Raw genomic sequence first — 12,218 nt, 5'->3', positions numbered from 1 at the left:
AACAACCAGTGTGAGTACACTGTTAACCCATGAAGCATTAAATAAATAAAAAATGGAAAAGGGGCTTATATGTATTAGATTTTTATTAGCTGATTAAAATATGTGGCAAAAAAATTCATTTAAAACAGGCTGTGCTTTGTTTGAAGAGTAACCTCATAATTTAAGTGGGTTATCTTATCACTTTTATTGTATCCTGACAATAGCTTAGTCATAAAACAGAACCTAAATGAAAAAAATGGTAATATGCATATCTAATGTTTGTGCAGGTCTTTTAAGATAGCCTTTTCCACAGTTGTGATAGATTAAAACCTAGTCTCTCACACTGAATCTTTTCATCTACACTGCAAAAAAGGTGCCATTTCAGAAGGGTCAAATTATTGCCCTGCCTCAAGCAAAGAAAACAAGTATTACACAGGATTAAGACTAACAGCTGTGTGGCCATAAAAAAAACATTTGTTAGTGAGACTAATCAGAAAAAAATAGATTCAATTTTCTAGACAGCATAAAGATTGGACATTAAAGCAAAGGAATGGCTTCATGTGGTCTGATGAGTTCAGATGTGATCCTGTTCCAGAGCAATGGGTGCATTAGTGTAAAAAAAAAAAAAAGCATATGAAGCAATGCACCCATAATAAATAGTGCCTGCTGTACAAGCCTTTGGAGACAGTGGTATGATCTGTGATTGCTTTACATGGTCAGGTCTAGACTCAGCAAAGTTATGTGTGAATAAAATTAAGTCAGATGATGACCTGAATGTCATGAATGACCTAGGTATCACATAAATGGATATTTTCCTTTGGGATGTCACAGGTACAGTATATCCCGTTTGCATTTCTATGTCAGATAACAGTTGCCTTGATTACAGTGCTGTGTCAATTTCAGTATAGCCTACTGTGTGCACCTATAAACACTACAAAGTATCTAGGAGTACCACTTTTTAAAAGTTGTTCTTAATCTTTGAATCTTAAAAAAATTCAGTGTGTATCATTACACACGTAATGCTTTTGCTATGATACATACAGTAGTTTATTGCGCAGGAATGTACATGTGTTTCAGTAAAATAATTTCTTCATCTTCTGAACTGTTCCTGCTTTTGTCTTACTTTTTTTATTTTATTTTTAATTAATTTTTTTATCTACATTGTAACTATCCATTCAGTATGAAATATTATTCTATTAAACTAATATTATCAAGTCAAAATGGGACATTTCTTGTAAAGAGCACATCTGTCTATGAAAACTGTACACACAAAAATTCACCAACACCTTCCTTGCACATAACAGGAACTCAGCTAGGAGTTATTGGCACATCCCATGTACAGTCTTGACCTTTCTCCAAACACTAGTGAAACGCTGACATGAGTGCATTAGTGTAGCAGGAGATTCTAAAGAGAAATAAAGGTAGCTTTTAATCTCATAACTGTGTTTTTATTCTGAACAATCAAAAGTCCCAGTTTGACATGAACACCCCATACAAAAGTGGCACAAAATAGGCATAAAAGACAAATAATTCGTGTGACTCATGAATCATAGACAGAGAAACTGAAAGAAACAGAAGGAGACAGAAAAAAACCCTGAAAACACTAATCATAACTGTGGTTGTTATAGTGATGCCAGACAGAATCAAAATAAAGCAGGATCATTTTAACAGGTGTGGTTAATTATTCCAGCTCATTTCAAATCGCATAATATTAATACTGCCAAACCTGAAACGTGCCGACACAAAGAAAAAGGAGGATATGTGAAACATTAAGAAGTGCATGATGTCAGACAAAATACATAAGCAAACAAAATTACAGCACATTAGAAATAATGGTGGTTAGATCGTGTATAAGAGGCAGGAAACATTGAACAAATCTGTTATTATCCATACTGCAGGCATGGGTCAGAGAAAAGGCAGCCAACATTATCCAAGAGTTATAAATCATAAATCAAATAATCAGACACAGGAAGCACTTGGAATTTAAAAACAAAGTGAAATGAAATCTAAGGCTCGGTAAGGAGGAAGGTATAAATAGACAAACTAACCAAGATCTAAGCACAGAGCACCTGGAAACAATCAGGAGAACATTAAGTATGTGACAGTGGAGACGACGAGACTCAAATCAAAATAACTGAATATGGCCAGACAAAAGCACAACATGAGATAAGTAACATGAGAACAGTGCTTGCCACTATTTGCCCCCATGCTGAGGGGGGAATTCACAACAGTGAGATGGAGCTCGTTATTTCACCACTTGCTTCATGCTGGGAAATAAAAGCTAAATTGTTAGAAATTTACAATATCTGTTTCGGCTGCTTTGTGGGTCATCTCCCTGTGATCTTTAACTACAGGGCTATAGATCACCTGCCATGCTAGTATTCGAAAAACATATACATTTTATTTAAAAGACAATGCAGAGGAAAATGCATGCTACTGTGGGAGAAAACCGGAGTACACGGAGGAAACCTGCCAAGCAAGGGGAAAACATGCAAATGTAGCACCCTCACCGCCTGATGAGGGGAGATATTATTGTTAAAAGCAACACACAACACACGGAGCTGCTGCTTCACAACGAGAGTCTGTGTATTTCTTTTTTGAATCAATAAAACGGACATTAATGTAAACAGTTCAAATAATGTCATATGTATATATGTACATATGTCACACAGATTAATCGAACTCAACTTGAAGTGACAAAACATTGGTTTAGCGTCATCGGTCAACTTATATTGCAAAGAAAGAAAAAAAAAAAGTTAACTTACATAATTACATTACATTAAATAATAATCACCTACATCTCCAGGAAACATATTACACTACATGTAAACATAACTGTCTTCATCATGCTTAACAGGATGTTAGCCAAGAATAACCACTGAAAATGTAGCACAGACAGATACACATACTTAAGGTGCATATTGGACTCATATGGTCGTACTTGCAACTTTACTATGAATTTCTCTTGAACATAAAGTGACCAGTGAAATCCGTAACTTACACAGTTAAACACCACAACATTCATGTACATATACATGTTACTTCTGAGACTGTGTGACATCATTCATTAGCCCAGAGCACATGTTGAGCATAGACAATATACAGGTTGAACAGGGTAAACTTTCAATTACTTAACAACAATAAATTAATCACAATATAGCAATAACTCTTTTCTACCTCATTCTCTAACATCTCAGGAATGGGTTAATGTGTTATTTTTTTAGTCCATACCTGATGAGGGGAGATATTATTGTTAAAAGCAACACACAACACACGGAGCTGCTGCTTCACAACGAGAGTCTGTGTATTTCTGAGCAGCGCGCCCCTGCCAGTGTTGCCAACTATTTTCAACGGAAAGTAGCTAAAGTCTGCTCGAAAAGTCGCCAAATGTCGCTAGATGACGTCATGCGTATATTTGCATATTAGTGACGTAATTACGTCGAATTTGCATTTTGCGTGTTTTCCCTAATGCTTCCTCATGTGTCCAATATAATTATGAACTTAAGCTTTGTAACAGTGAGTAATATAAGTGCATCGGAAGAAATAAGAAAAAAAAAAGAAAATAGTCAAATTAAATAGTTTTATTTCAAGCAAAAGAGAAGCAGGTAAGTGATAGGTCCGTTGCAACACCGTTTGCACATGTGCAGCTCATTCACATCCATGTTAGCTGCTGTGCAGTCACGGGAAAATGCTGCTCCTTTCAGCCGGAGCTAGCGCTCACTGATCAGAGCAGACACAGGGGGATGAGTAACTGTCTTCCTGGGGGGGGGGGCTCCTGCGAGAGGACAGCCCTGTCTGTGAGTGCTTTGGGACGGGGGAGGGGCCGGCGGCGGCAGCTGCTGTGGCAAGTTGAGAAGAGTCAGTACAGACACATCAGAGTCTCCAAAAGTCTCCAGTAACACAAGAAAAAGTCGCCAGATTTGTCGCTAGAGGGATTTGAAAAGTCGCCAAATATAGCGACAAAGTCGCTAAGTTGGCAACACTGGCCCCTGCCCCCCCACAGGTAAATGCTCCCAAGGAAGAGTAATCAACTACCTATAGTTGACTTCTTAGTTCAGGCAGAACAAAGCGAAAAAGACACATGTTTTTTAACACTGCCTCTATTAGTATACAATACACACATTTTTTAGCACATTCTCTTTGTTTCTCCCGTGTACTCCTCCCTTCACATCCACACCATTTACATTCACACATTGGTCTCATGAAATCCAAACCACTAATATATCCATCCATACATAAACATCTTGTAGCCATTACACAAACTCCCTGAGCACAAACGCAAGACAGAAATTCAACCCTCAATGCTGGATATGTTAGGCAACCATGCTAGTGAAGTTATTGGGTCTAACTCAGCGAGTGTTCTCCCAATGTGTGGTATTGAAGTCTAAATTTTTTTGAATTGGAAGTTTCCACCTTCACTGAATTTGCACTGCCTTAAATATATATATATAGCCAGAGCATATGCATTTGAGACCTTGTCGTCAGACCATGCGCAGTAGGAGACGACTATGATTTGACAGTGGACCTGCTCAGTCAATATTTTCTTATTGTTTGATTCAGTTTATGATTGTTATGAGTTAGCACAGACATAAAATTGAGCAAAATGCTTGGGAAAATGTTTGAGAGAAGAACCCCATTGAGAGTCAGTTACAACACTTTACAAGAGAAAAAAATGTATTTGGTACAGCGCTGTTCAGAACTTAAGGGCTGGGTTAAACGTTCTGTTCAAAACATCATCAGCCACATCAAACTCTTTTCAAATGATCACCAAATAACGCCACTCATTGTCTATAGTGTTTATCCTGTATACAGCGTCATGGGAGGCCTCCATCACAGGGCACACACACACACTCCCTCACACACTACAGGCAACTTGGGAACATAATCTGCATGTCTAAGGACTGTGGGGGGGGCAACCAGAATACCTGGAAGAAAACCCACCAAGCACGGGGAGAACATGTAAACTCCATGCACACAGACCTGAGGTGGGAATCGAACCCTGAACAAGGAAGTGCGAAGCGACAGTGCTGAAAGCTAAGCACTGAACCATGCTTTAAAGTTTTATTTTTATCTTAAGGAAAAATACTAGAAAGTTATTATTGAGGTCAATTTACCATAACACTATGCCCAAAATCAAAAATGGAAACCGGTTGCTCTTTGGTTAAGGTATTGGATTACTGATCGGAGGGTCCTAGGTTCAAACCCCAGCACAATCAAGTTTCCACAGTGCTCTAGGTTAAGGGCGTCTGCCAAATGTAAAACAATTTATGGGAATGTAATAAAGTCCTTTGGCTAGTGTTTATCAGAGTGGGCGTGGTTAAAATGGTAACGCAGCCAGCCACTAGGGGGCATCAGAGACCTTTTGACTTCACAGCAGCGACATTAGCACCACCTTGTGGACACTGAAAAACACACAAATACGACTTGCACATATGTTACTTGTATTTATTTATTTACCAATTTGTATTTATGTGTCATGTAATGCAATTTGTCATGTCTACACCATTTCCTCTTTACTCTGTTTTGTCCTGCCACGTTTTAAATCCGCCCTTGGGCTACTACAAGGTAATAATTTGCCTCTTTCTAATCATAACCATCAAATTTCTTAGTTTCTTAATATAGAAACCTAATATTAAAAAAAAAAAAAAAAAAAAATCAAAAATCATGCCTCATATTAGACATAGCATTAGACAGGATGTTGGCCATATGTGCGCTAATGATAGAGGCGGTGTGTCGTTCTGACGAGTTAATTCATGTGATTCGTGTTCGGTTCGCCAGATTAAAGTGAAGTGAGAGTGAAGTGCGAGTGAGTCCAAACCTCATGCTTCCCTACTAAACAGCAAGTAATAAAAAATAACGAAGCATTTGTAATTCTACATGGGGTTTAGTGGGGAGGTATGCGTGCGGGTTTGGACTCAGTCTGAACTCTTTCCAGATGTACAGAGCTGATGGCGCACTGAGGTGGGCTTTCCCCTCTGAAGGTGGGTTAAATATAACACTGCGAGGGGCTAAACATACTCCACACACACACACATATATATACATACATACACATACACACAAAGACAGACAGACAGACAGAAGAAGGCGAGCTGACACATAGACACGACCTGTGCTGGATTGTTGTTGTTTTTTCGCCCTTTTTTCTGTGATGATGTATAGCAGTGGGATATTTGTGATTATTTTTATGACATGCCAGATGCTCGGATCTCAGAGCCAGGTAGGTCCACATCATGTACAGACAGAACACAACCAGCTATGGACAGATGTTGCAGAGAGGTTTTCACACTTGTATACTTTTTCATACCCAAGGTTTAACTTTTCCTTGTATTCACACATTCATATATATATATATATATATATATATATATATATATATATATATATATATATATAAAGCTTAAAAAGTGCAGAATGTGTATGTGAAATAATAGACCCTAGGACAGGTTTGAAAATAATTTCCTTAGGGCAACGTTTTTTTTTTCTGTAAGACTGATCTAGCATGAACATTTTATGCTGTAAATGCATTATATTTTTAATTTATATATATATATATATATATATATATATATATATATATATATATATATATATATATATATCCCAAATGGCATAAATAAATAAATAAATATATATATATATATATATATATATATATATATATTTATATCATTTACAATGATCAGCATGATTAACCTTCCAGCTGTCTCAAAGACTGCGAGGGAACAAACTATGCAGAGTTTCTATCTGCCATTTGGGATGTTTTTGGCCCTGGTTTTGAATTAACAATAAAAATAAAATAAAAACACACCAAGAATTTGAAGGGAGGGGAAAAAAACCCTGGCATGCATATATTGTGCAGATTTAGGATGTGTAAACCTGATAGGAATGTCCCTGATTTGGGAGTGCTGGAGAGTTTGATCTATTTTTATGATTTTTTTTTTTGACATCATAATGAAATACATATATCATTTTTTTATTTAAAAAATCCCGCAAACATTAGAGTAGAAGCAATGTGAAAGATCTAAATCACTTGGCTCACTTTTTTGTTTTAATATAATTTCATATAAATTATTTTTAAATGGCACACTGTTTTCATGTCCTGTATTTGGTAAAATTGCCACTGGTTTTCTGTTAAATAAACACCATTAACTTCATGACCGCAACTTTACAGGAGTGTATGAGCAGGCAGGAGGTCCAGAGCACTCTACAATACGTCCATAAGCTGCTCTCAGCGCACGAGACCTCCTTCTTACAAAGTGTACGCAGCCTGCGCAAGAAACTCAACCTGATGCACAACGGCACAGTCAAACACAGCAGCAGCAGTAACACGGGCAAGAACAGCACATGTGAGTACAGCAGCAGACACAGCACTGTATACAGTTACACAATATCACATAACTGGGTATAAAAAGGGGTTGCTCAGGGATTCTTTGAATGCCAAACATTCCTAGATTTTTTTTACCATGAAAAAAAAAAGGAAAAGAAAACAGGCTATTGTACAAAGAGATCTTCAGATTTCCCTCGTTGGGACCAAGACAGGACCGTGAAGAACTGTTAACCACAATGAACTCAGCAAATCAAATACAGTACACTTAACCATAAAGGTTTTAAAGATTATTAGAGATTTACTTGGAGCCGTTTTCGAAAAGGAACACATTTATACAGTTATGCACTTAAAGCCTTTTAAAGATTTTGTTAGAGGGACAACACACTAAGGGGTTAGAAGGCAGACCAGTCTTTGAAAATGGAACTTGATCTAAGTATTGTGTGCATAAACCTGTTTTTTTCTCCCCTTATCACGGCTTAGCCTAAACTTTTTTATGTTGTCCTTTACCCAAAAGCTATGTGTCTGCCTCCAAACCCGCCAGCCAATGGAAGGATGCTGGGCCAAGTGTTCAAAGTGGGCCATGAGGTTCACTTCCTCTGTAACTCTGGTTTCCAGCTGTCAGGGCCAGAGACTAGGGAGTGTCTGGATTCCCTCAGCTGGAGTGGAGAAGAGCCAACTTGCAAGAGTATTTATTAAATGATAATCCAGAATTTAAAACCCCCATCTCTAGTTACCACATCTGTAGAACAAAAACAATCAATGTTTTTTATGTAATGAGAAAAGAAGCAAAAGCCTGTTGGCCTAAAATGTGCTCATAATCGCAGTCCATGGGCAGTCGCTCAAGCAGATAATTATTTATGAGAAACATTGTTTTTATGAATTCTTCACTGAAAGGTATTTGTGATGGAGCTGACTTTTCAAAGGGAAGAATTTGTGGTTATGCTTTATTAACATTAGTTTTACAGAAAGCACAAGACAACACAATTATTTTATACTGTACTGTTCCAGTGTTGAAATATTGAAAATACCTTAACCCAAGATTTGGTTTAATAACAATTATGAAAGTAAAAAACATATAACCCCTGCTACACTAATGAACTTATCCCAGCATTTCACTAGTGCTTGGATACCATCAAGCTAGAAAGGTTTCTTGCCGAAGCCATGATCAGATTGTCTGCTTCACATCTGAAACACTGGCCTCCAAGGAACTCCTTTAATGGCCCAAACATGTGGAAATGGCTGAAAGTGAGGTCAGGACGGTACAGGAGATGTGCCAATAGACTTTTCTTAAGAATGAGATAGTTACGAAAAACTGTAAATGCTTCACATAAGTTTAACATCTGCTCAAGGGCCTCCAAGAGCATTTGGAGCTGAATGGATTTGAAACATGTTGAAATGATTTTCTGTGGAAAAAGCACATACTCTACAGACATGGTAGATAGAGATTAGGTTGAAAACAATGGCTCATTCATTTAATTCAGTATGCTTGTTTAAAATCTATTACATATGTAATTCTAGGTTTCCTCTAAGTCACACACATACTTTGAATGATCTATCCTGTTTAGTGGAAGATGCTGGCACACACAATATCGCTACCTCCTCCATGCCCACATCTACCTCACCATCTTCTCCACCTCCAGCCTCGGCCTATGTCCGTCGCTCTCACTGCATCGAGCTAGAAGGCTCCATGCAGTGTACATGTGAGCAAGGCTACAGCATCTCCAGCCAGGACAGAGGCTTGTGTACAGGTAACATCTCCAACCACTCTCACTTAAACAGTGTTATCCAGAATTAATCTGGACTATGTCTTCCAGTCTATTTGATCATATTGATTTGGATATGACAGGAATCAAATTATTCACTCAGTGAGCTCCAGAGAGAGATGCTGATTCGAAGAATTGTAATGTGGTTGCATGGAATCTATAGGTAAAACCCTTTACTTTTCTTTTTTTAGACATTGATGAATGTGAGCTTTTCCGTATGACCCAAACTGGTCGTCTATGTATGCACACGTGTATCAACACGGCTGGGAGCTACTACTGCCAATGTCCCACTGGTTACAGCGTCAACAAAGACAACAGGAGCTGTCAGGGTCAGTGTCCAACAGACACTTTCTTATTTACTGGAGATGAAAAAGAAGGAAAAGCATCCTAAAGATTACATGGTTTAATAAGCACATAAAGATTAATCCCATTGATCTTTTAATACTCGCATTTTCTTTAGAGCTGTATTTAATTGTACTTTTGGAACCTTTTCTGTCTCAGAGACAAACTGCAGTTCCTATAATAATAATGAGATTCTTTTTCACTGCAGATGTTAATGAGTGTGAGAGAGGAACTCACAACTGTACCAAAGAGCAGGAGTGCGTGAACACTTTCGGAGGTTACAGATGCATGGTAGTCGAATGCCCTCGCTTTCGCAATGCTTCCTACATCAAGACCTCACCTTTGTAAGTATACAAATTGTATTCTGCTTGACCTCTCACCTCAAGTCCACCTGTGTGTGTGGAGGTCGCATATATCCTCCCCATGGTGTGGGGGGGGGATGGGGGTGTATGTGTGTGTACATGTGTTCACTACAATGGACTGACACCCCATTCTACTTATAAAGAAAGAGTGAGAGTGATGTATTTAAACTAAATTTCCACTAGGAGTAATACAGCACAGATTAGATATGAGAAATGGGTTAATTAAACTGCACTTCCTGAAGCTCCATTGTTCCACTGAAAGAAAAAGCACCCCAGACCATTATGGCGCCCCCTCCACTGTGGCGCATAGAAAACATCTCAGGTGGGATCTGCTTGTCATGCCACCCCAGGCCACCCCAGGCCAGGGGTAGCTCAGTGGTTAGGGCATTGGACTACAGTTCGGAAGATCCCAAGTTCAAACCCCACAACCACCAAGTTGCCACTGTTGGGCCCTTGAGTAAGGCCCTTAACCCTCAACTGCTCAGATGTGTAATGAGAGAAAATGTAAGTCACTCTGGATAAGAGCGTCTGCCAAATGGCTAAATGAAAATTTAATGTAAATGCCAGTAACGTTGGAGACCATCAAGGTTAAAAAAAAATTTATCAGAGAATAAAACTTTCTACCACCTTTGAATCTCTTATGTTTGGTGCTCTCTTGCAAAGTCCAAATGAGCAGTTCTGTGGCATTCAAGGAGGCGAGGTCTTTGAAGACGATTTTTGTTTTTAAAGCCCTTCAGTCCCAGATGCCGTCTGCTGGTTATGGGGCTGCAGTCAGCACCAGTAACAGCCTTAATTTGGGTCGAGGATTGTCCAGTGTCTTGACGGACAGCCGATTGTATCCTCCGGCTCAGTGCTGGTAGAATTTTTTTGGGTCTTCCACTTGACTTTTTTGTTCCATAACCCTCAGGATCATTTAAGAAATTCCGATTGACTGTCTTACTGCGTCCCACCTCAGCAGCGATGGCGGGCTGTGAGAGACCCTGCTTATGCAGTTCAACAACCCGACCACGTTCAAAAAGGGAAAGTTTTTTTGCCTTTGCCATCAGAACATGTGACTAACTGACAGAAAATGACAATGAATCCACATCTTTGCACAGATTTGGCCTTTTGAAGGCATGTGGTCCTAAAATTTTGATCAGCTGTAAAACAGCCTGTTTCAGTTTAATCGTTATTTTTAATTAATTGCATGCTCGAAAAATGTTTTGTCTCACTCCCATTTCTTCTTGTTGCATGTTGAAGCTCTACTTGGAACCTTGTTAAGATCCAACAATGCAAAATATGATTTTTTGCCATTTTTCAAGTGGTCTTAAACTTTTGATCGGGACTGTATATATAGATGGGGAAAAATTTTAATTTCATTTGAAATGTGTTACAGGCAATGTGAGCGTAACCCATGCGTTCAGAGGAACAAAGCTTGTCTCCAAGCACCGGTCTCCATCAGCTTTCACTTCATGTCAGTGGTGTCGAACATGAGCACTCCCCGTGTTTTGTTCCGGGTGTCAGCGGCCCGAGTGGTAGGAAACACCCTGCGCTTCGCACTGCTGGGAAATCGAGGAGAAAGACATTTCACTGTTCAGCGTGCAAGCAGACAGAGCGGCGAGCTGCTGCTGGTGGAGCCGGTGCAAGGCCCTGCCACACTGGAGGCTGAGGTGGAGATGAGCGAGTTGGAGAGGAGAACACTGCTGGGACGATATCTAACAAAGGTTACACTCTTCGTTTCTCCATACAGCTTCTAAAAGGCAGAGTGAGGAGCCAACAGACTGGAAAATTTACTTTATTTCTTGTCTTACGAACTGAAATAAGGTGCAAGAGATTTGCAGATAGGCAAATCAAAAATTTATAATTATTATTTAAGCCTATTACATCCATTAAGCTTATTTTGTTTTTACAGCCTTTTATATATTCAATGTGATTTATTTCCTAATCTCGTGTGTAATTTATCTACATATATATATATCTTAGATATAAGATTTTTTTTAACAATAGCTGAGATTTTTGCCTAAACATCCACACTGAAGCACAGGGGCATCTTTCAATATTTTGAATTTTTTTAGCATTATTGCCTTTGCCAAAGGCAAAATCCTGCTCATGATTCTAGCCCATCACAAATCATAATCACAGGCACTCTCCAGAAGCAAAAGGACCGTTCTCCACTGACTGACTGAAAAGCATTCCCACAAAGAATGTTTCACCCTAATGCCAGAATGCCAAGGCAGGACCTTACAGACCTCTCTCAGTGCACATTATATACCTGTATGGAGCTATAAAAAGCATTCAAACATAAAGAAGTCGCCTTTCACACGCTTGCTCTGTCTCACACACAGTATTTAAAAAAAAAAAAAAAAAAAAGAAAGAAAAAAAGGGGCAACAAGATAAGCCTACCATTATACATAAAAAATTTAATAAAATAAAGCTTTAAATTTAAAAGCAACACAATCGTCA

At 38.7% G+C, this 12,218-nt stretch overlaps 1 protein-coding gene across 3 annotated transcripts; it reads left to right on the top strand.

Annotated features, from left to right (window-relative positions):
• Positions 1-5,867: 5,867 nt before the first annotated feature.
• si:dkey-234i14.3 (fibulin-7-like) lies at positions 5,868-11,701 on the top strand. 3 transcript variants are annotated; one of them, XM_053484980.1, is made up of 7 exons: positions 5,868-5,960; positions 7,154-7,328; positions 7,824-7,994; positions 8,875-9,057; positions 9,264-9,401; positions 9,623-9,758; positions 11,152-11,701. In XM_053484980.1, the coding sequence occupies exons 2-7, from the start codon at positions 7,160-7,162 to the stop codon at positions 11,510-11,512; spliced, it is 1,158 nt and encodes a 385-aa protein (XP_053340955.1). In that variant the 5' UTR covers positions 5,868-5,960; positions 7,154-7,159; the 3' UTR covers positions 11,513-11,701. The 3 variants fall into 3 exon arrangements, with proteins under 3 accessions (XP_053340955.1, XP_053340951.1, XP_053340959.1); XM_053484976.1 differs by lacking the exon at positions 5,868-5,960 and adding an exon at positions 6,042-6,199; XM_053484984.1 differs by lacking the exons at positions 5,868-5,960; positions 7,824-7,994 and adding an exon at positions 6,042-6,199.
• The last annotated feature ends 517 nt before the right edge of the window (positions 11,702-12,218 follow it).

The sequence above is a fragment of the Clarias gariepinus genome, chromosome 2 (assembly GCF_024256425.1).
Source record: "Clarias gariepinus isolate MV-2021 ecotype Netherlands chromosome 2, CGAR_prim_01v2, whole genome shotgun sequence".
Taxonomy (NCBI): Eukaryota; Metazoa; Chordata; class Actinopteri; order Siluriformes; family Clariidae; genus Clarias; species Clarias gariepinus.
Note: the sequence above shows the minus strand (reverse complement) of the source record. Positions and strands in the feature narration are given on the sequence as shown.

Bases quoted from the DNA above. Each gene is read 5' to 3' on its own strand.
- si:dkey-234i14.3 (XM_053484976.1), top strand. From the start codon at position 6,131: ATGATGTATAGCAGTGGGATATTTGTGATTATTTTTATGACATGCCAG. The intron at 6,200-7,153 runs GTAGGTCCACAT...GCAACTTTACAG, and splicing joins TGCTCGGATCTCAGAGCCAG to GAGTGTATGAGCAGGCAGGA. The intron at 9,759-11,151 runs GTAAGTATACAA...AATGTGTTACAG, and splicing joins TACATCAAGACCTCACCTTT to GCAATGTGAGCGTAACCCAT.